At 41.3% G+C, this 26,681-nt stretch overlaps 1 protein-coding gene across 7 annotated transcripts; it reads right to left on the reverse strand.

Moving 5' to 3' along the window:
* Positions 1–1,438: 1,438 nt before the first annotated feature.
* hbs1l (HBS1-like translational GTPase) lies at positions 1,439–25,527 on the reverse strand. Of its 7 annotated transcripts, none has more exons than XR_013936421.1 (19): positions 25,309–25,505; positions 24,706–24,771; positions 24,397–24,528; positions 23,339–23,578; positions 9,837–9,933; positions 9,484–9,746; positions 8,694–8,859; positions 7,815–7,932; positions 6,641–6,787; positions 6,259–6,333; positions 6,048–6,165; positions 4,862–4,930; positions 4,664–4,768; positions 4,374–4,464; positions 3,568–3,676; positions 3,244–3,344; positions 2,685–2,829; positions 2,491–2,569; positions 1,439–1,512 (listed from the first exon to the last, which is right to left on the reverse strand). XR_013936421.1 is itself a non-coding variant. In XM_080490405.1 (18 exons), exons 1-18 carry the CDS (start codon positions 25,349–25,351, stop codon positions 2,558–2,560), a joined length of 2,097 nt encoding a protein of 698 aa, XP_080346531.1. In that variant the 5' UTR covers positions 25,352–25,527; the 3' UTR covers positions 1,439–2,557. The 7 variants fall into 7 exon arrangements, 4 of the variants coding, with proteins under 4 accessions (XP_080346531.1, XP_080346530.1, XP_080346533.1 ...); XR_013936422.1 differs by having other exon boundaries at positions 2,387–2,569; XR_013936423.1 differs by having other exon boundaries at positions 2,328–2,569.
* Positions 25,528–26,681: the final 1,154 nt, after the last annotated feature.

Below are 26,681 nucleotides of genomic sequence, written 5' to 3' on the forward strand. Positions count from 1 at the left end.
CCCACACAGAACCTTCCTCCTCCTCCTCCTCCTCCTCCTCCTCCTCCTCCTCCTCCTCCTCAATAAAAAGCAGGAGAGCTTCTTTGTATCAGAACAGTAGCAGTGTCACTAACTGTTTGCTTCAGACTGCATTTTCAAAAGAAATGCAGTTCTTAAGTTTATGACCTTTAACCTGTAATCTTGTGTGAACGACACGTCCTCAGAGTTTGGAGGCTTCAGCTTTAGTTCACAACCAAAGACTACAACTGATTTCAAGTTATTGCATGACAAAAATCTAATTGTTTTTGAGATAAGAGTTCAAATCCATAATCAATTCATCCATATATTTCAGCTAATATATGTGCTCATCAAATGAACACGTCAAAGCATATTCAGGTTTTTAAATCTCTTTCATTTGACTCTCTTGAAGGCCAGACAGTCTTAGTCTGACTTTATTGAAAGATGTTTATCGTGTATGTATTTTTGATTTAGCAGTTTGAGTGGCTCAGTTTGTTTTAAAAATTGTAGCACATCACTTTTTACATTTAATTGTACGAGTGCAACTCTAACACTGTTTCCAATAAGAACACGATTCAGTGTCGCACTTTGCTTCATCTTGTTCGTCTCGGCAATCCGATCACGTACAACAAAGTATTTTCACCTTTATTAAATTTTTAATTTGAAAATAAAAACTTTCAGAACCCAGAGTTGGATAAAGGACCGTCACAGATTATATGACAAGATAGTTGGGAGTAATACCGAGGTGTGGTTTATGTAGACTGAACAATGCTCAGGCCTGATAACATTCTTCATACTTCTCAATATAACAAACACTTTAGAAAGTTAAAATTAAAAACTGATGCAAAAGAAAGGAAATTCCATTTTCAGCCACTGAATGCATCTATAAAGTCAGAAGAACTCTGTAAAATATAGGCAAAATTACTAGATTACTTTCAAGAATCTAGTAATGAATTCATGTGACGTGATGAATTCATATGAAGTTATAAATTGTGAATGTTGAGGCAAGATTCTCCACCAACACTGCAACGCAGTAACTTCCCATTTCAGTGAAATTTAACAATAAATAATGCTGTAATCTGGAAACTCAACATCACTTGTCGTTCTGAATTCTCTTCTCGTTTACCCTCAAACCAGGAGTATATGACTCATTTTACTTCAGCGGCGCAATTTGATCCAAAATGTGCCGGACCGGTAAATAATAGCATTGTAATACATGAATAACTCCAATTCAAAAGTTAACTAATTAAACACTCCTCCCAAAACTATAGTTCAACAATAGGGTGTGTTTTTACGGTGGTTCTCACTCCACCCGGCCTACTTATGGTTTTTGTTTTCGTGTACGACTCTCATATCCAGTTGATCTACAATCCTGCGTCGAGGTGTTTTTAAAGGTTTGACGGGGAGAAACAGATTTGAAATCAAAAGTCAGACAAGGCACTGATGTCACGTTGATTTTACATCATGTTTGCACAGAAAGACACAGCTCTTCATCCTCCAAACTGCACTCAGAATCTGTTAAGAGGAAAAAAAATAAAGCCCTTCAAAGAAGCATTTTACTGCTGAAACGAAAATCTCCACTACGGAAGCATTTCAATTATATTTTTGATCAAATAAACAAGAAGTCTTTCCCTGGATGAATGGGGAAATTTAAGTTTCCCTTATTCGTTTGCAACAATTGTTAAAGTGAACACTTAAAAGACGAGCGTGTGAGAATTTGTGGGATCTTTGTGAAGAAACTATATAATCATGTTGTTTGCAAAGTAAGACTTTAAATTAAAAAGCTGTTTATTTGTGGTGTTCAACTCTATATAAGTATTACGTTCTCAACCACGGCATCAAACGTATTGTTCCAGTATGTTTCAACAATAACTTAATTCATGTTCGAAGAGGTTTTCTGCTGCTGTCAAATATTTCCCTGCTGCAATCTCTAACCTCACCACCAGATGCCACCAAATCCCACACACGGCCCTTTAAATCATGTAAACCTCACCTCCTTTATTCACACTAATTTCTATTAAAAATAATCATATGCACCCGCCAACTAGTCCCGCTTCCGTTCCTGTTTTATGGTTTTAATTTTTGGGGGAAAAATGTTGTGTGAAGTGAATGCAGAGTTTCTCATTAACTATCATACTGCGACAGGAGACGCATGGACGTCCTTCATAGTCAAGACTGGCTGAGCCATTGCTAATGCAGTAATCACAGGGAAAATATCATTGTCTTTTTAGAGTCCAATAAAAACTTGGACCAAACTCTGAATTTAAAGCAGTTGGAGACAGACAGGTGGGGGAAGTGTAGTGAGCCTGTTGGATACAAGAGTTGCTCACAGCAGCAAGTCAACATGAGAATGAGGCCACGTCGTTGGCTTGTTTTATGGCAACCTCACATATGACGGCGACGATGTCGGGTGAAAAGTCGGCTGCACTGGATGGAAAACTGGATGGGTTACTGTCACACACTAATTAGTGGCATCTCATTCAAGAATTGCACTTTATCTCTGGCTGCATGCAGTCTCCTCAGCAAAGTCCGGCTGCCTCTGTGTCGACGGAAACGCTCCTCATTCTTTGATCTGCGACAAGAGAAGAACCGGAGGGAAGTAAAGAAAAAACCTGTAATCTGACGAGAGGAAAAGCGGGCTGCAGTCGCATCACATGGTGTTTGTGTTTGTGATGTTTGCTCTTTACCTCGGTGACGACGCCTGCAGCGATGGTGGAGCCGACGTATCGCAGCATGAAGCGGCCCAGCTCTTTGTAGTCCTTGTACAGCTCTAATGACACTGGCCTCTGGGTCTGGATCTCCACTATTGCATTCATACCTTTAGTTAAACACCTGCGGGGCAATGACACACACACACACACACACACACACACACACACACACACACACACACACACACACACACACACACACACACACACACACACACACACACACACACACACACACACACACACACACACACACACACACACACACACACACACACACACACACACACACACACACACACACACACACACACACACACACACACACAGTAAACACAACACGCCTAGTTAAATTCTACTGTCTTAACAACAACTATCTTTTTCATCTTCATGTAAATTGAGAAGTCGTCTCAAATTTGAAAGCCCTGAACTATCTGAGGAGGTACACCTGTACAGTTTAGTTGGTGAAAACTAACTAAATCGGGTAAAAATAACTTCAGACATGCACAGTTGGGCGATAACTTGCAAAACTCACTTTGGCTTCTTCTTGAGCACCTCGCCACTGCTCTTGTGTAGAACACTAATTAGTTTCTTGATGGTGGCCGGCTCACTGACCGTCTGGTAATGCAACAATACCTACATAAAACACACACACACACACACACACACACACACACACACACACACACACACACACACACACACACACACACACACACACACACACACACACACACACACACACACACACACACACACACACACACACACACACACACACACACAGCCACAATTAACAAACTTGTGTTGAACGCAGCGTAGCGGTGGGTGGGTTTGGTGTGTGTTTGCTGGAACTTACTGGAAAGCCTTGTGTGATGGGAACTTCAATGTTGAAGAGGAGGATCCGGGCTCTGAATCGAGTACAGACTCGAATCGGCTCCTTGGGATCGCAGAACACACAACCAACACTGGAAGAATGCAGGTATTTAGTATATATGGAAACCAACGCAAAGGAAATGAAGTATTTAACACAGAAAACACAACATTCCTGGGAATGTGGGTGTGATGTCAAAATATCACTGAAAACTTAATAGTTTAGAAACTAATTTCTTCATTCATACAAAGAAAAAAATTCTAAAGACTTTAATTATGATTATTATATCTGAAATATAGTTAGGTTTTTTTAATATAGCAAAGCTAAAATAATAATTAATGAAGCAAAAAGGGCTTGAAATAATACATCTAAAATATCTATTCACGATAAAGTATCACAAATACCATCCAGGAACTTAGTAATGGTGATACAGCTGCTGTATTTGTTTAGTTATTTGCAGAATCAACGCTGCCTTTCACGGACACTCCAGCTTTGTGAGCTTATATGTGGCCTTATTATCAGGAGAGAGGTTTTCTGATCCGTGGTTACGTGAGAATTTTACTATTGTAATATCAGCTGGCTTGTCAGTGGCAACATCTGTTCAGACGGTGTAGAGAAATCAGAATAATCTCATGAGTAATGTAGCAGAGTATATGTAATATAACATCCTAACACTGTTCTGCTCTGTATAAGTATTCATACAGTCAAAAGGACTGTTTCCTAACATCAAATATGCAATGGAGCAAATAAATAACCAAGTGATAAAGACATTGAAGTTGTCATTGGTTTACTTGATCTTGATGATGTCCATGCCGGTGACTGTCAGACTGACGTGGTCTCCTGCTGCTGCCCAGTCCAGCGGCTCGTCATGAAGAGTAATTCCTACAGAACACCAACATGACACGCATATCACCACTTATCCACATGGTGGCAGTGTTGTTTATCAAAGACGCCCACGTACGAGAGGCTGACAAACATTTACGGGTCATAAATGTCGATTTTGGTGATGAAAAGAGCTGCAGATGTTTCTGTGCTGTACCAGTCGACACTCAGTCGCCAGCAGAGACCAATCAGAGCGTACCTTTAACAGTGCAGGTCTCATTGGGAGGCATGGCCAACACTTTCTCCCCTGTCTGAATGTAACCAGCTTCAATCTTCCCGGTGACACAGAAGCCTGAACCCTGATCTGAGAGGAGAAATTAATTCAGTAACAAAAGAAACACAGATTCAAGCGGCGATTTAGAAAAACGTACTGCAGCCTGCCGCGTTGAGTTTTTACCTTTGAAGACATCCGACACGCAGAGTCTGAAAGGTTTGTCCACAGACCGCTGAGGGGACTTGAAGGCATCTTCATGAGAGAAAAAGAGAAAAACAAAAAGGGGGAAGTAAACAAAGACGGTCTGAAAAGCTTCGTAGATACAATGAGAAGTCAGATGATCGGTGGCGATGAATCATTTATCCCAGAACTGGACTGAGTCGGTGAAATACTGAGTGAAAAACGAATCATTTCACAGAAATGTTCCACTCGTTAACGTAAAGGTGGCTCTGTTAACCGTGCTCCTTTTCTTTTATTCACTTTCTCCCAATGAATTCACAACCTCTACATGTTCTTAAAAGTTCAAATATAATATTGCTTAAAAAAGACCTAAAACTTAGACCATAAGCTTCTCCACACTTTTGTTTGGTTCCTCAAATGGATGTGCTGACAACTGCAAATATTTGAAGAGTTTCTTCGCAAGTATTACATTTCACAAATTGTGGGTTGCTCTGACGTGGAAGACGTCAAATATTTCACATTTCAGTGGAATTCAGTCTCATCGGGTTCGTGGACATCCTTTTGAAATGAGGCTAAAGAGGCCTTCTTGAACTCAATACTTTTTTTTCTTTATTTTCAGAAATTAAGACTAAAATACATTAATTACAAGAAATAAAACCCGACTGTACAGGAGAAGGGGGAAGCCCAAGAGGCTTACATGAAATCCTCCCCATTAATAAACATTATAGCAATGAAGGATCAAGAAACGAGCAGAGAAAACTAAACGAGTTGATGAAAACTGTCACATAAACATATCAAGTCAGGAATCAGTTGGATCCTGTAGGATAATCAAATAATTTTGTCTTAAAAAAAGGGCCAAAGAGGAAAGAATTTTAATGATTTCTCAATAGAGTTCCAGAGTTTGGGCCCGCAAAATGCAGTGGAAAGTTCATGTTTAGAGGGACGACAAAGTGGCGATTGAAAGTCTTGAGTTTGTCACTGGGTCGGAGTGAAAATCTGATGATAAGAGGGAAATGTGTCTGGAAGGTCTTATTTATTATTAATAAATGAATACATAAATGTGCACATTTGCACAGTATTAAAAGATAAAATTCTGGTTTCCAGAATCCCCACTGTGCACCGACGGTGGCAGGAACCATGTGGAAATGGCGCCTTGAAGCAGTCTGATCTGTGCCGGTGTGCTTTTTACCAATCTGCTCCACCAGGCTGAGTCCAGAGTACCAAGACGTGAGCTGTGGCGCTGTACTCCTGGTGGCCAGGTTTTCTCCCGACAGGCCACTGGTGGGAACGTAGAAAACGTCCGAGTCCTGGGAAAAAAAACAAACCAGAGCAACACTGCATCAAAACAGAAAACAAATTCATACTAAACTGTCTGATACGACTCCATCCAGATCGCCCACCTTGAATCCTGCCTGCTTGAGAAAATGGCCCAGTTTTGAGGTAATTTCCTGGAACCGCTCCTGCTGCCAGTTTACCTGATTTGTAAGCGGATGTCAAAGAAAAAAAAAAAAGTTATGTTTCAGCAAAATAGTAGCAATGAAAACATTGCTATAAAACGCTAATTACATCCCATACATACGACAGCATGAAATTTCTGTTGTTTTAGCGATGTTGTGTTTGTGAATGTTAATTTCGATCATCGCAGCGGGACGATGTGCTTTTGTTTGTTTTCACAGATTGTCCAAAAAATTCTTTAAAATGTTTTTTCACTAAACTTAAGACTGTCTACCTGTTGTACGCCTGCAATGTTTACAAAACGGAATATCGTGACGCGAGCCTGACCTGATCCATCTTGTTGACGGCCACCGCCAGCTGAGTGACGCCGAGCGAGCGCACCAGCAAGGCATGCTCTCTGGTCTGGCCGCCGGCCTCGAAGCCGGCCTCGAACTCCCCTCTGCTGGCATCCACCACCAGCACAGCCACATCGGCCTGCAGCGAGCGAGAGAGAGATCACAGAGGGAAGATTTCTAAATAATTGTGTGCATCTGCTCCTGAAAAAATCATTTCAATCGCACATCTAAAGCTTCCAAAACCGTGTTTGGTTTGCAATTCTTCAGTTGAATGACAACGCAAAGACAGAGGGCATGTAATACTAGAGCAACATCAAACACATCAAACAAAACAAACCTTCATGTCCTGTGAGGACGTCCTTGGAAAAGCTAATAAGATATGGTGACTAAAACACCAGACAAACAATGCAAATGTAATTTGTGCTCTTCTTTTAATTGCTTGACATTGTCTATATTGTTGCTATTGCAAAGTAAAATGTAAAGTAGTGTTTCGTTGTTGAATTACTCATATTGTACCAGGCTGATAGGCCAGGCCGTATTGAAGAGAAACCTCTCAGTCTACACAAAAAGACCAAACAGTCATATAGTGAGAAGAGAAATTACGTGAGCTCCTCAAAACAGAGACGTCCTACACAGACACACATCCACACACACCCCCACCCGTGGTTGCAAAAAAAAAAAAAAAAACCTTGCGACACCAACACCCAAAACCACAGCGAAGGTGTGGCAAGACAGTAGAACAAGGGCAAAGAACCATTTCCATGTAAAGATGCATATATGTGACCAAATGTTACAAAGAAAACAAACATGCAGGTGTCTTGTTAACACTGAAGACTCAAAACAATGAAATCAGTGTCTAGTTTCAGCACAGATCTTCTGTGGATGGAAGATGATTGAGAGGCTCTTCATGTTATCTGAAACAGACTCATGATGTGGAGATTAGAGCTCTCTGGGCTCCTAAAATCACTTGCTTGTATGATTGGGATTGTCGTCAGTGTTTGTGTTTGTGTGACGCTTTCAAACCAGAATACGTTGGACGTGCACTGGTATTGATCATTTGTTACTCTCAGATTGCGTATTGGAAGCTAAAACTGAAGATTTATGCTCAAGACCTTCTTTTTTTCTTTGTTGTTCTACAATTTTTCAAACAAATTATGGAAGCATACCTGTGCAGCTCCTGTGATCATGTTGGGGATGAAGTCTCTGTGTCCGGGGGCATCCATCAGAGTCACCACTTTAGAGTTAGTCTCAAACTTGGTCATGCCCACGTCCATTGTCACACCTCTGAAGCAAAACACGTATAAAAGAAATTAGTTTATTCAAAACTACATCTAATAAATAAAAAAATATGCGAGCAAATCCAGCTATGTTACACCTGCAGTAGGATGTGGGTGAGAAGATTTGGGGAGTTTTTGTTCAACACCAACAGCTTCTTAAAAAAGTGCTTCAAAAGCCATTGATAATTTGTTTTTGTTTTTTAATGTAATTTAACTGCATTTTACTCCGGTCACAACAATAAATCACCACAAACTAAGTCACTTTCTGAGCTGCGAAAACAAAATTTGTAGATTTTTTCTTTATAGGACCTTCAAGTCAAAATGATCAGAACTGAAACAATTAAAAAAAAAAAAGAAAACCATGAAATTGTTCAAGTAAAGTCTACAACCTTAATGAGTTTCACTGCTGAATCACCGTAAATATTTTCTGGTTGAATTCTGTTTTTAATATAGTTTTTCTAGTGTTTTTAAGAGCTTCAATCTTTTCCAAAAAAGTCCTTTATCCATTTGTTTTGTAAATGAGTTTTTATGAGCTGCATAGGATATTAGCTCTACCTCACTGTTGTCACTCTCCTTCTGTTAAGCCTTTATTCCTCTACCAGTCGAGTAGATTGTGTTTCCTTTTATCTTATTCAATTGCCATGTTCAGCATGATACACAGTGATCGGACGGGTCTGTTACTTCTTTTTCACAATCTCACAACACTAGGCTCTCATAATGCAAATATGTCAATCTCACTCCAAGTGCAGTTCCACTGTTTGAATGTACCTGTCCCGCTCCTCGCCTGTTTCATCCAGAACCCAAGCGTAGGCAAAGGAGGCTTTCCCTGCCTTCTTGGACTCTTGCTCGTACTTGTGCATGGTGCGCTTGTTGACATTGCCCAGCAGGTAAAGAAGGTGGCCCATCAGTGTGCTCTTGCCTGCATCCACATGCCCTGCACAGCAAGAGGGAATAAATCAGCAGTGCCAAGGAGATCGGGGATTTAGCGACGAAAACAGAAATGGGCTTTTGCGGGGTGTGCAGTGTCAACGGGTGAAGTCGGGGATGAGGCTGAGGATAAAGACAGAAGGAAGACTGTGATAAGGTAGGTAAGTGAGGAAGAGAAGATAAAAGACAAAAGGAAGCCACTGAGAGAAGGAAATCGGCAGAATTTCACAAGTGAAGGGCTGCGGGCAAAAATGGGAACAAGGAAGGTGGGGGGGGGGGGCAAACGAAAGGTTTCATAGGCTGTGAGAAACTAAAATCATCTGCACTTCTGAAACTAGCAAGTCACTCTTTCATGGTGTAAGTGAGAATGAGAAAATATGACTGAGCAACTGCGCTGGTCTGACGTTCGACTTGACTCATTAACAATCAACTATGACAAGCTCCCGCCAAACCACCTGAAGGACAACTTGAAAATTAGAGTAAATCAAGTACTTGTGAATTACAAGAGAATTCTTTGATCTTCCTTTTGTAATAAATGTACTTGTATGACTGGTGAGCCTCTTCCATTTTACATACAACCTTTGTAGGGCATCTAAAATGCTAAAGCAACTGCAAAGCTTCTTGACATTACCTATAACCACCAAGTTTAACAGAGGTTTGCCCCCCTGCCTCTTCTCCAGCTCAGCCTTGACGTTGATCGACTGCCTTGCCTTCCCAGCAGACCGGCCTGGTGTGGGCGTAGCGGCGGCGGCGGTGGCAGCCTCGTCCCCGTTGGACCCTTTTGACGGAGTCTCGGGGCGCTTGTTGGCCGTCTCGGAGGCGACTGTCACGTTGGCGTTTTCGGGAGTCCCGACTCGGCGCGATGGCGTTGTGACGAGGCCGTTCTCGGCTGTGCTGTGGGGAGAATTTAAAGGATATTTTGCAACACACGACGCAAGTCTTCCAAATTGGAACAACGTGGAAATAAACGCAGGTTCAACACACCTAGGAACATCAAAGCCCATGGTCTGCTTCTTGCCGGAGACGGTCATGCGGGCAACTTTAGGTACCACTTCAGAGTCCACTTTATCTCTGCTTTTAGCTAAAAGAACAAGGACATTCAAATTAAAAAAAAATAAAAAAACACCATTCCTCCATTGTTTACTTTCACCAAGAGCTTTAATAGGAGTATTTTATCTCAATTAAAATCAGACATGACCTTTGATGTACAAGTCCGCAGTTTTGTCATCGTGTTCATTAAGGACTGTCTGTGCATCAAGGTGCGCATCGCTGTTTAGAGATTATCGAGGAGTCGTGCACATAGCTCACAGAGTTCCAGATTATCTGAACATGCCTGCTTCTTAGAATGCTTTTCTAAGTATTTGTTTTATAACACGAGAAAACTCTTTTCAGTAAAGCTCACTGCTGTGGTGCTGGGAGAGAGAGAGCTGACGACTCTTCCACTCAGCAGTGACAGCGCAACACACAATCAGTTGCACTATGAACCTCTTTTCTTTTTTTCTTTTTTTTTAATCTGATTGGCAGTTCATATTCGACTTGCTGAGGTCATTGCTTCGTCATCCCAGTCCTGAATGGCCATCCGTCCCAGTCATATCGACCTGTTACTGATTCATTTAGACTGGGCTGTTCAGCCAAGCCTACAGCGTGCATCTGTGTGCAGCAGTGGCATCCTGGTACTCACAGGGTTAATTTCTGAAGTGGCCGTTGCCTGCCGTCTCCATGTAAATAGATCAGTGTGACACAGCATTTCGCAGAATGAATCTTTTCAGACTGTCTCTCACATCGGTGCACACGGGGCTGGCGAAAAGATGAGCCTTTTTTTATACTGCACGATTTCACATTGGATTTCTCACAACTTCATTGAAGTTACTTTGGTCATTGGGGGAAATTTCAACAATCTTTGAAAGGAATTTATTTAATTTTAAAGAAGTTTTTTTTTTATATATATATTATCTTATACTGTTAAAAGCATTTGGATTAGTGGCATTCAAGCAAATATTGCAGTGTTGTATGAGATTATGCATGTGTGTTATGAGCACAATGTATTCTATAGTTTATACATTTTTTCTGATTATAGCTTTGGTTAATCACCTTATATATATATATATATATATATATATATATATATATATATAATAATCACACTTTCTTCTTTCTTCTCAGTGCTGAATGAGATAAATCATGAAAAAAAAAAAAGCCCAAAAGCTCCACAGGAGTGACAATAGACGTATTAATGGACTTTCTCTAACCAAGCACTCTCTGAATGACTCGATGAGCAGAGAGAAAGTCCCTTTCTTTCTGAAACACTGATACAAATGTTAGACAGCTCACAACCCTGATGAGGCTTATTTCCCCTTCATGCTTAGATGTCAGTGACAATCATTCACATCTACTTAAAAATAGGAGCTAACTTTTATATTATAAAACGGATTGTGCAAACATAACGGATGAATGTAATTTGCATGCAGGTGTCCCGAGAGATTACAGTAATAAATCAATTACTTAAAAGTTTTATTCAGTCAGCATGAAGCAGCAACATGAGCTGGGAAAAGTACTTTGGGGATTTTTGGTCTTTTCATGTCGTTTGGGGCTTTTTTTCTCTATTAACATGGACGTTTCTAGCACCTGGACCAGCCCACATTTATGTAATACATCAGCTGTGAAGCAACAACTCACTAACGCGTGGATGTGATGTCTTTTGGCTGCTCCCTCCTGGGGGTCGCCACAGCAGATGTGCATGTTTGATTTGGCACAAGTTTTACGCCTGACACCCTAAAATAAGCAACCTGAGCAGCAGGGGGGGGGGGGGGGGGGGGGCTGATCGTCTGATAAACTGATAATTTGGGATCTGCTAATCTACACTGCATCGTAAAACTTTAAGGAGCATGAGAGATAAATGTCGCTTAGCCTTCGAGCAGTATCATCTGGGAGGTTTGATAGGCTTCCAATTTACTTTGAAATGAAAGACAAAGTCATCAAGAAATAACACCTGCAGGGATGTCAAACATAAGGCCCGTGGGCCAAAACCGGCTAACAAGAGGCTCCAATCTGGCCCAGGAAACAACCCCAAAATTGTAAAAATTCCACAGAAAACATAGATTTTGAAACAAATTTCTTAGGAGTAGCGGACACAACATAACACTGAGACCCAAGAGAGAACACTGATGCTGCCAAGAGAGAGAGCTGCCATCAAACTAGCAGAAAAGTCACGCCGTCAGTTTGTGAAAACATAATGTAGAATGCAACAGTAATAGGACAGGTGTTTTTAAACGCCTCACTGTATTTCACACCTAAAAGTATTTATATATTTTTTTAATTTAGCAGTAATTGAGTGGTTTTCAGAAAAGATATACATCCATGTATACTCTCCATAATAACACAGAAAAACTTAAATTTAAAGGTTATTAGGGCAGTATTTCACCGGTTCAGGTGACTCAAGATAAAATTCAGCTGTATGTAGCTCCTGAACTAAAATGTATTTTACACCCGTGTTTTTTAAGTTCTGGGGTCTTCTCACTTTTGAAAAGTTTTACGTTTTAAATGATATTGACATAAAGCACGACATAAAGTCCCGAGGGCTTTCTTACTCTTACACTTCATCCTGGGTTTAACAACCCTCCCCCGCAGGTTATATTGGTCTCTCAAAACGGTCGGACATCTCTTCAAACAGTGGACTGGTTCAGGTAACCTGGCCTCGGGGGCCGGCGTTACCGGGGGTCAGCGGTGAACAACTCCTCTGTGTGGTTTTCCTCTGAAGCCGACAGAAGAATTGCTTCACACTGTTTGGCCTGTGCGGGTAAACATTTGGGATCCTCCCATCCAGGATTCCGTCAAAATAGCGGACCCTTGCCATGACTCGGGGTGAGCAAAACGTTTGCACACCTTGGCCCAAGGGCTCCGGAGAGAGGAGCCCGCCCAGGATATGCAAATAGGAAACCTCTCCCTCCTCTGTGCAAACACACACCTACACATACACACAGCCGCAGAAAGATTAAGTTATGGGGTGACAGCCAGCCTTGCAGGATAAGGCCCTATAAAAATGAGGGATGAACTTCGGAACTACATCAAACTGTATTTTTCATGTTCTTCAAGCATCTAAATGCAATATCTTTTTTATCATCTCCAATATGTTTATGAAGGGGGAAAAACAGATATTCATGAAAAACAGAAGTAGCTTTTCCCCACTTGATGCCGCCAGAAGCAGTGTGTGTCAAAATACTAAAACCGTCTCCAATGAATCATGTACCTCATCTCGGCGTGGGCCACATGTCTTTTTAAAGGTTGAAATGCGACCATGTGTCACAGAGCGAAGGATGACGGCCCAGTTCACGTTTGAGTCCAAACTGCACACACTGTTTTCAGCCAGAGGAATGAGGTGAATCCCCCCCGATTCAAGAATGAAACCCACTGTGACGCAATCTATTTTCTGCTGCTGGGCCGAGCTATGTGCCAAATTTGGAGTTCAATGTCACTCGCGTTTCAACAAGAGATGAATGAAGATGTGAAGGAAGTGAGACTGCCTGCTGAGGGAAAAGCTCTGACCCCTTTCAGGATGAGTCACACGAAGAAACACAATGTCAGACCTGCCATTGAGCATTTAATGAACAATTCGTCTGCACACGATGCTCCCACCGTCTCAGCGGCTCGCTTGAGTCATATCAACTACCTGAAAACTCTCACCTACCCTCCAGTTTTTATACTTGAAACAATAATACTGAGCCATTGCTGACACACTGCATGATATTATTAGTGAATATTCACAGCAGAAGTTGTGGTGGAAAAAGGGTTTTGCACTCCATGCATTTGTGAAATGTTGCCTTAAGAATCACTCTTAGGTCTTAAGTGCAATTTCTTTTTGTAGTCACAGCCAGAACACTAAACTAATCTCAAAAGAGACTTAAAATATATTGCTTCCATAAAAATCCACAAGACATTTTGAGTATTGGGTCATTTAGGTACCAGTGATCCACTACAGGTTGTGCTTTTTGTTAAAACACAATTTTTGCTGCAGTGCTTCATGTCAACAGAAAGTCAGCACATTTGAAAGTTCTTCAGAGACAAAACTGGCTAAAACAAGGAACCTAACGCAGGAAACACGCCTGAAGATACAGATTCTCAGCCAGGAAGGGTACAGCTGCCACCAGATAGCCAGAAAGTGCAGATGCAGTCCTTCTGGATACACAGACAAACCAGCAGCTTGGAAGGCAAACCCAAGATCTGTGCGTCCAATGGTTTTATTCAGCAAAGAAATAAGCGCATCTTGATCTGCATTTACAGGGAAGACCACCAAATGACATCATAGGAGCACCAGCAGCAGTGGTCAAAACAAACCGGTGTCGTGTTGCACCTGCACTGTACGTGGCCAACTTTTCGGTCATGGCTTAAGGTCCGACAAGGCTGCCAAGAAGCTCCTGATCAACAAGAGTCAGAGGTCAGCCCGGCGTCATTGAGCCTCAAGCACACAAGAACTAGAAGATTCTGTGGTGAAATGAGTCCAGCTTCAGCTTCCTGCTAATGTGAAGATACGCAGAAGGCCAGGTGAAGCACTATCTGTCAAGCATGGTGGAGGCAGTATCATGGTTTGGGGTCGCTTGAGTTCTGTTGGTGTTGGTCATTTCACTGAACGCACATTTAACTCTGACAAGTATTGTGCCATTCTTGAAAGCCACATGTTCCCTTCTGCCCGTGCACCGTCAAGGTCAAAACTAAGTGTTTCGACCAGACAATCCCCCGTTGGCACAACCAGGGCTGCAGGAACATCTCGGTCTGACAGCGGCCAACTCAATTACATGACATTGAAAATCTGCGGTGGATTATCTGATGGTCTGTTTCAAAGCAAAAACCATAGAATTAAAAGCAGGAATTCAAGGGAATGGAGCTCTACTGAGTGCTAATGGCAGGACAACTCAATATTCATTTGATGATGTCATGGTTTTTTGTTTTTTGCTCCATTATCAATACATTCTATGTTATTGGTTGACTTTGATAATGATCATGTTGAGAACTGACAAATTGGAGCAGTCAAGAATTTAGTTAGACGAGTTTTTCTTGTAAAAAATAAACCAAATAAATCAAATTTGTCTATGGATCTGTCTAATACAGCCACGCTGCTTCAAATGCAAAAAAATATAAAACATTTCCACAAGTATTTCATGATATTTGAAATTTTGTCAAGAATGTCCACAAACTTCATTCCACCAGTGTTTAGACCAAATGTAAAGTCTCGTCTGATATTCATGGAAACAACCAGTTTACAAAAAGTAAGCTTTGCAGTAGTATTCACCTTTTTAATGATAATCATTTAACACAGGAGTGAAACTCACGCACATACATACCCGGTCGATCTTGAAGGGGGCCAGATCAGTAACACCAGAGCATAGCAACAACCTCTGAATACAAGTTTTGATTTAGTGCAAAAGCATCCATTCATGTAGAAGAAATTTACGATTAAAAGGTTGCAAGTTGTAATTTACCATTATGCCATCAATAGTGATGCCTACTGCTGTAAAGCAAAGCAGCATTTTGCAGCCTGTTTTAAGTATGATTTTACAAACCAACCATTGGGGCTTGGATGGTGATGATACCCCTTAACAAACAAGGTCAGTAGCTTTTACGGATCTCGGATTTCAGTGTCGTACTATGTCTGCTTCATATACTGACACTAAACTCTCCCACGCATAAATCCTCAACAGCAGTTACATTTAATGGAAAAAGGTGCGTCCATATTTTGTCATCATCCTGCAGGCTGGTTTTGGCCATCAAGTGATACGATTGACACTATTTAAAAGTATATTTCATAAAGTGGGAACAATAGAAATATGTTGACCCATTTGCTTGTGGTTTTTTGTGTCTTTAGCAAGAAAATATCCTCCCCAAAAATTTGCAGCTATCTGGGAACTTTGTAGAATGACAGCAGTTCAAGAAGTGCGCAGACCTGACAACAAAGTGAATTTTGCGTAGAGGCAATACATGAACAACAGTCTCTTAAAACCTTCCTATTTAACATTTAACGGTTAAAATTGTCCACAATCATTAAAAAAAAAATTGGGGGGGGAATTTTTCGATGAAAACAAAAGATAATTCCATTATGCTACATTTATCTACATAGTTTTTCATTAAACGAGAGAAACTTCTAAACGCAAGAAAATGTTAGCGTTACAAATCATCCTCGATATTAGGTGAACATGCAATAATTTGGTTGAGCGTAGTATAAATACAAACACTTAAGTAGATCATGTTGATGTCCTCGTGCTTTGAGACGTGTGCTCCTTCTCCTAATTCAGAGTGGGAAATATCAAACAGCCACTGTGTCACTGCAATGACAGCCAAGTGGACAGATCGACACTGGAGTGGCTTCAGACTACAAATCAAGTATTGTCAGTAATCTTCTGTCTTTAAAAAAAAAAACAAAAAAAAAAAACTGTAGATATTTGTCACCTACATCATTAGTTTTAAGTTTTCACCACTCCACTGACTCTGTAAACCTGATGTAGTTTATAGTTCCTAAAAGAAGATGGATATCTGTGGTGCTTTGTGATGAAAATAGATCAAAAATAATGCGATTGCGCAAGACACATGCAAGACTCGCGTCATCTTCCAGTCACTGATTTGGAGCTTTGCAGTGGCTATAGATTTGGTTATGGTCTGTGATGTCGGTGAACGGGTAATGTCCCAATACCAACAACCACGTCAACACGGAGTCAACGTGAGCAAGTAAATGTGAACATACGGACTATAACGTACGAGTATCAGTTCACTTCTTACTTTGCAGATACAAGTGTATAAGTGAAGATAAAAGCCACAGAAAATTGACTCTTAAATCTAAAGGAAAAACTTTCCTTCCAAACTGAACAACAGATTCTGCTCACTGCAAGGACACAACAGTTATTGATGAATGAACCCCCAAACAAGTTCTTAAGACATGCTTAATATTTAAAGGAGACATATCATGCTTTTAAATCCTTCCTTTTTACATATAAATCATACAGTTGTGGTCTATACAACGCGAAACTGCAATGCTTGGGTCTGAATTCCTCATTATTATAGCTCCACAGGCCCCTTTTCAACCCCTTTTCTGATGTGCTTCTGAGAGCAACTCGTTTTGGGGCGGTCTCTTCAAATGCAAATGAGACACTTCATACCCCGCCTCCTCTCCAGGTTGCAGAGGTGACACTCGGTTCAACGTCACCCTGTTCGGCCATCTTTGTAGTTTGATAGAACAGATACAATCATCTAGCGGCGCAGAAACTTTATATTCACACATTATTTACAAAATGTCAACAACGGAAGATTTGTCCATCCAGCCATACATGTTGGAGCCAGAGTCGGACCCGGCGGAGCGAGATGAAAATGACGATGATGCAGCTGCAGAACAACGTCTTCATATGGATGTAACGCAATGGTGTGTTACTATATTTACACCAACTTCTCCATCCATGCCCACTACTACAATACTGCCTGTATTACAACGACTATTTAACACAGAAGTTACATTATAATCTAAAACGAGCACACAGCGCTAACATATGAAGACGGTGCAACTGCTAATGCTAACAAAACAATGACAGGGACGTCTTATCATCACACTTTTTAGCGTTATATACAGCTTACCGAAGTGTTCTGTTCGTCGTCTCCATAGATAGAAGGAACTGACCGCTCAATCAGACCAAGTCTTTCGGCAAATCCTTCTTTATACTGGCGGAGGTTGTTGAAGCAGTCGTCCTTAAAGTGATTCGCGCACACAAAAATGACCTTACCCACAGATGTGGGTACATTTCTGTGAAAAATAAAACTCAACCAGGCACTTCGAAAAGGTTCTGCTGCTGGGAGACGGTGTAACGAAGCTTGTGGGTTACTACATCCAACAACCGAAAATTTCGACTTATCCTCTCGTAACTTCGGTTGGACTACAAAATCGCAGCGAGAAACAAAAATGGCGGATTGCTCGAAATGTCGATGTCCTAATTTGGCAGTTCCGCTGAGAATACTGTGACGTCATTGTTCAAAAAACGTAATAGAGAATAGAAAAATCGAAACCGATCGCAAAATATGACCAAAACAGAATATAAAGATATCAACGGAGCACCTGAAGAGACTACTTTGAACTTTTCTGTACTTCTAAACACTCTAAATATACAACAAAATGCATTTAAGGGCTAAAAAAGTGGATTTAGCATGATATGTCCCCTTTAAGACAAAGCAAACTGGCTCATTGCTGCTTTATTTCACTACTTTAACAATTTAACTTCTCACTCAATAGAGCAAAGAATCAAGCTTATATCAAGGCATTTTTAATTAATTTCCATTTACAAATTTCTCCACATGCGAGATAAATAAAGGGATATCTTATCTTATATCAAACAACGTAGTTTAGCTTTTTGGGCTTCAACATAAACAGCCACAACAAAGCTATGGTGTTGTCGTCTGGATCCAAATGCTGCTGCTTTCTTTTGACCACTTGTTAACATTTTCCAGAAGTAGCACCAGACAAAAAAAGAAAAATCAAACTTTCGTGCAACATTTACACCTTGCAGAAGTGCAAAGGCTGTGAAGGTACATGATTTGATCTGTCACGGCCTCTTGACAAAGCCGTGAATGTAGAGAGACATGATCATATTTTCCTACGTAGGTGGTGCAAGGCACACCGAGTAAGAAGATCGGCTGCTGCCACGGGTCGACGTGTGCTCGGGGTGACATTTTGCTCCAAGACTGCAGCTTCCTGCTCAAACCCACACACTGGCTCGCCTCAAGAGAAAAGGACTCAACAGGGGCTGGACAAACCCACTCATTAAAACAACACTTGCTCATTTTGTGAATTTCAAAAAGCACAACTTGAAAAAAATAAAAAAAAACACCTCTGAAGAAGAGCCTCCCTGGCAAAACAGACCGCAATATCCCTAATACTGCAAATTGTTTCCAAACACGGAGACCCGAGGATTACACACACTATATACTGACAAACCGGTTTGACTTGTAGTGTTTGGCTTATCATTACCACTATCTGCACTTTATTATTCATCTGCTCCCCCGAGGCTCCGCTGCCACAAGGTCCAGTTCATGTAGCTTTCTGCACCTGTATAACGTTTACACAGATCTAATCCAGCCTGCACATTCTCCATCTTAACCCGTTAAGACCTGGAATGACAGACGTGCGATTATCTCTCCAGCGCTACAAGCAACTTCAATACACAATGTTTTATAGATCAGTTACCATAGGAAAAAGAAAAAAAAGCAGCTAAATGTGCAGCAATGAATGAGACGTTAAAGGTTAGAAAAAGGTTCAAATCAACGTGTAAATGAGAAAACCCACAACAGCTAATCAGTGTGGGTGCAAATTTGAACACTCAAAATACATAACAGCTCTTTTTTTCCTTCCACTTTAACTGCAGTGTGCTTAAGGGTGATGAGGGTCGAATTTGTTTTTACTTATGACTAAAACAGATTCATCTACATTTTATGGCTTTACAATATAAAAAAGTGCAAAGAATAATTGTTTTCATTCCAAAATCTGGACTTTACTATTACTATTTTTTGTTTTTTTTACTAAGAAGCCTCTACTACAGATGTGTAACACCGTCAATGGACTGTTGTACTGCTTTCGGGAAAGTTTTGAATGTTTAGGGTATAACAAATAATCTAACAGTTATAGTCATGAGAAATATGAATGACTCATAGCATTTATTTTTTTCAAACCAGGATGAAACACCAAGTCAAAATATATATTTAGACTCTTGACCTACACTATTTATAAATGATAACTATAGTGTTCAGCAGAATTCGATTAATAAAATACGAAGACATTTCTACACACAACCATTCACAAACACAAAGTGACAGACAGGTTTGGGCAGAGGCGCATTCAGAGTGCATAAACTCAACCAGTCTTTATTGCATTAGTGACAAATTCAGCTCCCGAGTGTGCGGAGACACAGCGAGAGTAACTCAAACCCATTAGGTACATCGCAATATTAACTGCTTCGATCAAATTCAGTCAATCATTTTCTTACAGTGCTTGCATACAAATTAAGCGCACGTTTTCAAAAACTAAAACTGGTAAAATAGTTTGCTCGTCTGCCTGAGAGGTTTTGCGTCTCTGAACGCGCGAGCATGTGTGTGTTCTCGTTCCCTCATGGGAAAATCTCCAGGTGTCCTCCAAACCAAAAAGTCAACCTCATGATCTCGAGCGCAGGCAGCAGTAAACCAGTACAATGGTTAACTGATCCATATTCCAATAGCTGCAGCGCACCTGCAGACAAAGTCTCTTTTTTTTTTTTTCTTCTTCTTTTGTCAGAGTTCATGGAGCTCAGAATAGATTTGTACAAAAAGAAAAAAAACTCCCTTTCCCTGGCAATGTTGAAAACTGACGGCAAAAAATTTAAAACCAAGGGCCACCAGAGGGTAGAAAAATAAGACTCAAACTTTAAAATGTCATAACAAAGCCAAATGCACTAAATTACAAAAAGGGTTTTTTTCTAAAATGCACTGACTATACAAATTATATGTTAAGAGTTTAGATAGCTCTCATAAGTTTCAAGTTAAAACATACGCAAGTGGTCAACTGTCATACTGTTTATTTAATGGAAGCAACATAATACTATTTAAAATAAAAAATAGCTAAATGCTGTAGGCAATACGGTTTCTAAAAGGTTTATTTCAGCATGCTGTTGGTCCCAAAACTTCATTCACTTCACTTAAATCCTGCAGCAAAGCTAAAAAGATTGAAGAGGATGGTGGTCCTGAATGCACCAGCTTTTTAAAGTTACTACAGCTGCAGGAACAAAAGCCTCCAGGAGGATCTGAGCGAGCGGCGTCACTGCGTTCCTTCACCTCTACCTGGTGAAGGCTTTTCGCTGGTTAGCGCGGACAATGTCGTCCGGTGAAGGCGTGTCGAAGTGGAAAGGTACAACTGGTGCAAGTGGCGTTGGGCTGTCTTTGGATGAGACTTTCGATTTATAGAGAAGAGCCTGATAACCACTTCCTGGCCTGTGACCGCTCATTTTTCCCTTCAATACATTTCTCCTCCTCTTCTGCTGCCTGCAGCTTTGAACCGACAAAGTCACTGCAAACACCGACGGTTGTGCAAAAACAGAGCGATCCAGTCCCAAAGCACAAGGTATTGGAGACGATGGTGAAGGGAAGTCGGTGTCAAGCTCATCGGGGTCTGCTGTGTGCGACTGGGCCATGAGTTCAATCAAGTCGATGGTCTGGCCTGAAGCTCGTGGCCGGGAGATTTTCGGGTCTGGTTTGCGGTGGAGCTGACACTCAGTCAGACCTTCTGCAGCGTTTTCTGCCAACACAGCAGCCTTTTCTGGTTTTTTTGGTGAGAGGAGCGAGGTGAGGGAGTACTGTGACCCAGTTGAGGTGGTTGAGGTTTTGCCTTTGTATTGAGGCACCAAATGTGACAAAGGAAGCAGCACGGAGAGGCCAGGTGGAGGCTGCAGTGCGTTTCCTGCAGATTCAGTGCTGGGGGGCTCATGAGAGGCTGAGGATCCATTATTTATGTGTTGCAGTGCAAGTTGAGATAAAGCGACTGTCCCATCCCGGCAAGTCGGAGTAATATTGGTTGATTTAGAAGAGAAGAGTGGCATTTCTGGTGCTTCAGTGCTTTGCGAATGAGAATTTGTGCTCCTGTTCTGATGCTGTAGGGCAAGTTCAGACAATGACAGAGTCGGTGCTGGCAGAGAATTTCCTTCACTGCTCTGAGAGCCAGCGAGTGCGTTATCGACGGGCTGCCCACGGTGCGAGTGCTCCTGAATTAAATCCGACAACGACGGGCTCACTTTATGATCAGTTGCGACAGTTTTGTCACAATTTGGCCCCACTGACCGTGAATGTTGACTGTTCTGCAGGACTGTACCGAGACCAAGGAAAGGAGGTAAAGGAGCAGCGAGAGATACGTTTGGAGATGCGTTTTTGGAGTCGTTGAGCGAGAGGTTACCGAGTGAGAAGATGGAGGGAGGCGATGGGTTTAATGCTAAGGGCATGTTCAAAGACGACAGTGTTCCCAGGGAAAGACTGTTTGAAGGTGATGAACTGATTCCCAGCGGGGAGGTGATTGAGGAGAGAGCATTGAAACTTCCCCCTGTGTCGGCCTGTCCCGTCCCTTTACTCTTTTGTTCATGTTCAGACATAAGTTGTGCCAGACTGGCAGCACTGCCACTGCCTGGACTAATACTGTTCAGGTTAAAGTTTTGTCCTTCACAGCTGCTAACCGCTGCGTTCGACGCATGCTGAGATAACAGGTCACGTAAGCTGGGTACACAAATTGCCGACGCACGAGGCTGTGTATGTTTCTGTCCATCCATCTGTCCTTTGAATGTACTATCTGTATGAGAAGCAGACAAGAAGGCTCCTTACCTTACGAAAGCCAATTACAGATGTCAAAGAGGAGGGCGGAGGGGACCACAAAGCCGAAGTCAGATTAATCAGACCAGAAACAGACAAAAAGAAAAAGAAAAATGGCAATTTGTTAAACATTTGCAGGTTTCAAATGGGCCACTGAACAATTTGTATTAAAGCGCATGTGAATTCTGCTGCGATTATATTTTGTTGCTTGACTCAAACTGAACACGCCCAAGGCTCATTCCTGTCCTTTATTAGCTGCACATACAGAAATGTACAGACCATTCGTCCAAAAATGAAACTTTTTGAAGCTCGGGCTACGTCTCCGTGTCGATGGCAGAAATGCTGCTACTGCGCATGCACACCGCAGCAGTAGTAAATAGTTTTTCTGCACATGCGCGAGTAGAGAGATAATACCAACAATGGCGGCCTCCAGACTGGCAAGACTCTGAAGGAATGATGAGCCAAAACTTATTCCATTAAAATCGATATATAGAAGAATAAAGGCAGTGACGTTTATGCAAAACTCTGTTTTTGTGTGTATATAGAGCAGAAAAGAGCTTTGAAATCAATTGGTAAAAATCAAGGTCAAAATAAAAGTGGTCATTTCTACAACACCACTAATTTTTCTGCACATGCTGCAAGTGAATGAAATATAAAAAAGCCCGACTCTTAACAACATATATGCTCATTTCATTCTCGCTAAAAGATTATGTGGGTTTTTGGGTAAGTAATTTGAACAGTTTGTGGCACTATCAATGAAATCTTAACATTACTTATGTCTGAAAACAAACATACTGTAACTTGAAATAGCTTTATGTGCACACAAACGCATTATGTGTAAATATCAAATATGATGTCAAAGGGGAAAAACAACTGTGTTTCTGTCATTATGAGAAGTGTTATCCATTTTTATAAACCAGACTAATACCAGGCACAGGATATACACATCTCAATGTCCAGCACCACTTTAATTAATTTTCCATCATTAGTTTTAATGTTATCGTAAAAAATGAAGAAATTGCTAAATAGGGTAACCTTCCCGATAGATTTTTGAGATACATGCTCCATACTGCAGTGGATGAGTCAATAGTAACTCATCCTAATGAAGACAAAGATCATAGTGTGAATCAATCCGGGCGTACCTTTCTCTGCTACAGCCTCCTGTTTGACTCTTTGTGGCAGCGGCGCTTTCTCCTCGCTCACTCTTGCCACTGAAGCCGTTTCTTGAGAAACCGGGACAGTCTTGGTGTCCTCAGACAGTACTGCATCCAGTGCCTTCTGTGGGTCAAATCCACACTTGATGGCAGCCTGGGACAGCACAGTGTCTGGAATGGCATCTCCCAGGACGGCCCGCATGTGGTCCAGGCAGGAGAACAGCTTGGCTGCAGAGCATCAGGGAGCAAAAAAAAAAAAAAAAAAAGATGTATTATGATACAAGAAATATGAAAGCTCTAACTAGAACATTCCAGACGGAATTTTGTGTGCCTGTCTCTCTCTATTTTGATCTCGTCCATGAGGTGCCTCTCTCATCCACTTCGTATGCAACATCTTTTGCAGTTTTGTGATTTATTCAGAAATAGTGAGCGGAATCACTAACAAAAGTCATAGAAACATATGTCCCGGACATTCCGCACGTCTTGATGTGCTTTTTGTGTCCGTGCTCTCAACGGAGCGGGACTAGTTAGGCGCCGAATCAACGGCAGAACTATAAGAATACAAATAAACCGCCGCCTAGGATAGTAATTTTTGAGCTTTGCCATTAAGGCAGGCACAAGAATGAATCCCTGTCATTTAGAGGTTTTTCATTCTCACAATTCGTACTCACCAACCTCTTTATTAGGAGCTGAAAAGGTTTATATCAAAAGGTGTATCCAATAAAATCTCCCAATTTCCTGCAGTCTACTACACTAAACCATTCGGCAACCTTAAAAATGACCATATTATAAATCATTGTCAAAGACAATCTCAAAGAAAACCAAACATTACCTTGAAAGGGGGGGGTTATGACAGATTTGTTGTATTAGATTACACAGTACAAATGTGTCTAATTAAGTGACCTGTGTCTAGTCAAAGCATGTCTTCATATGATTTGCAATTTACAAGGATAGAGTATAAAACAGACGAAAAAAAAAAACACTAAAGTAGAACAGATTATAGATCTGATTCAAAGGTCAAACAGTTGCATGAACTTAAATACTACCTTGATTGAGAGGATCAAGATCCTGGCCGATGGTGGGGGACATGGGAACGTCTTCACCTTCATATTCCTCCTCCTCTAATGGCTCTTCCCTTGGTGCTTGCCTCTCTTGACGCGAGTAGATGAACTGATTTGCTGGATTAGGCAAAAACACATACGGTGTGATTGATAATGACATATTCTATGTAATGACAAGATACTGATGACTACAAATTAGTTCAAATGAAGAAGAAAGCAGCTCATGTTTACAAATATGGACCACAAGCTAAATGATGACCACATAAATGATCCATGTATTTCTTCACAACACACCTGTTGCAGGTGATATACAGTAGTCATCATCCACAGATTGCCCATACAGGTCGTCATCTTCAAAGTCTGGGAGGAAAGACACAAGCAAAATTCAAATCAGTGTTATTTCTCTTTAGTCTCACACAAACACTGACCTGTAAAGAAAAGAAATGCAGCTTCAGACATTCAGGTGACGAAGTGACAGCTGCCACTTTGCCCTGTCAGCAACTTCAGGAGTGAATACAATCAGTAAACCAGATGCGCAGTTAATTTCAGTACTTAAGGTTTCTGAGCGATTTAGAGCCTTTAAACTCCACATGGTTTGTAGCCGTCAGTGTTTCGAGTGTTTCAAGAGTTTCTAGCACGTAGCAGCAATCAGCTAGGATCAAAACATTAGCGAGATTATAGAGATATTCCGTGAATGTAGAGCATAAAAACACAATAAACGCTCAGATAAACGGGTATATGGGAGCATTGTTGTGCTAGTTACCTTCAGTTTGCTGCCAAGTGACACGAAGGCAGCGACAGTAGCTTAGCATTAGCCGTTGAGCTTTAGCTTAGCGGCTAAGGAATTAGCCAGCCCGGGCCTTGTTGTGGCCGTTGAAACGGGTGAAAGTGGCCTACCTTCGTCGTAGTTGTAACCTCGGACGTTTCTGTGGCGGGACATGTCGCCGCTCGTGGGTCCTCTCCCGTGTGTTTCAGCTCACAGAGTGCAGGGGACATGTGTCTCAGTGCCAGGCTGCCATTGCTGCTGCTGCTACTGCTACTGCTGCTGCTGGTGGAGGAGGTGGTGGTGGAGGAGGGGAGATGAGAGGAGAAGCAGCGTCACCAGCAGCAGTTTCTTCCTGCGAACCAACAACACACTTCCATCGGAGTTTATTTTTATTTTTATTTTTATTTTTATTTTTATTTTTATTTTTATTTTTATTTTTATTTTTATTTTTTTCATTTTTGGTTTTTAGTTAATATTTTTGTTTTACTAAATTCCTGTCATTATGGCTGAATAAAATTAATAAAAAATGCTGAATATTATAAGGAAGAGAAAGGAGGGTCCCACATTTGTGGATGTCGTCGTTATGTTTTTTTGGTTATGTTTTTATGTTCCTTCCAAACGGGTATTGAAAATGTATGTATAAAATAAGAATACTGCATGTACCATAGATATGTGCTTATTTGAAAAAAAAAAAGCTGAATATTTAATATATGATCTCTCTGATTATGTTTTCATATATATATATATATATATATATATATATATATATATACTAATCATGCTTTATCAATCTCCTTCGGGAAATTCCTTTTTCCACATTTACCCATCCTATTTCTAGGATGCAGTGGGCAGCCACACCGGGGTGCTCCAGGGAGCTGATGTGAGCCAGGGGTCTGGCTCAGGGATCCAGAGTGGTGACCTGGCCATTGTGCCAGACTTCCAACCCCAAGTCCACTTCTGTAGCCTCGAGGGCACCACTGCCCCAAATGCAACCGATTGAAAAAAAACTTTCTCTCCTGTGTGTAGAAGCCAAGCCAATGCCTTAAACGCCATGAGATGGATTGTGTAAGTGACGCACTGCCTGCTGGTGTGTCGGATGAATGAAAGCCTGAGCCCTTATTTCCAATTAAGCACCTTGTTCATTTATGAACATTCAAAATCTGCGGTTTCCATTAAACTCACGCTCATCTATGACAGGCATCCAAACGTGTGCATTGCTTCGGCCATCAGAAACTGTTTTCTCCATGTTAACAGAGTGTAAACCAGTAGGTTCAAGCTCTGTAAAGATTTTACATGTTGTATACTTCCATCAAACTGTGGGAGGAAACCGGAGTACCTGGAGGAAACCCACTCACTCGTGAGGAGAAAAATGCAAACTCCACACAGGATGGCCCCGGCTGGTATCTGAGAGAGTGAGAGCACAAACTACTGTTCCACCTGTATGCTTCCAGATGAAGCTTAACTTCTTTGAGGAGTTGGTAGGTATGGTAATATCTTGAACTGC

The sequence above is a fragment of the Lipophrys pholis genome, assembly GCF_963383615.2.
Source record: "Lipophrys pholis genome assembly, chromosome: 21".
NCBI classification, from domain to species: domain Eukaryota; kingdom Metazoa; phylum Chordata; class Actinopteri; order Blenniiformes; family Blenniidae; genus Lipophrys; species Lipophrys pholis.

Coding starts and splice junctions, on each gene's coding strand:
- hbs1l (XM_080490404.1), bottom strand. CDS start 25,223: ATGCTAAGCTACTGTCGCTGCCTTCGTGTCACTTGGCAGCAAACTGAA. Junction 6,166..6,258: donor TCAAGCAGGCAGGATTCAAG/GTGGGCGATCTG, acceptor TTTTTTTCCCAG/GACTCGGACGTTTTCTACGT. Junction 4,769..4,861: donor CGTGTCGGATGTCTTCAAAG/GTAAAAACTCAA, acceptor TTCTCCTCTCAG/ATCAGGGTTCAGGCTTCTGT.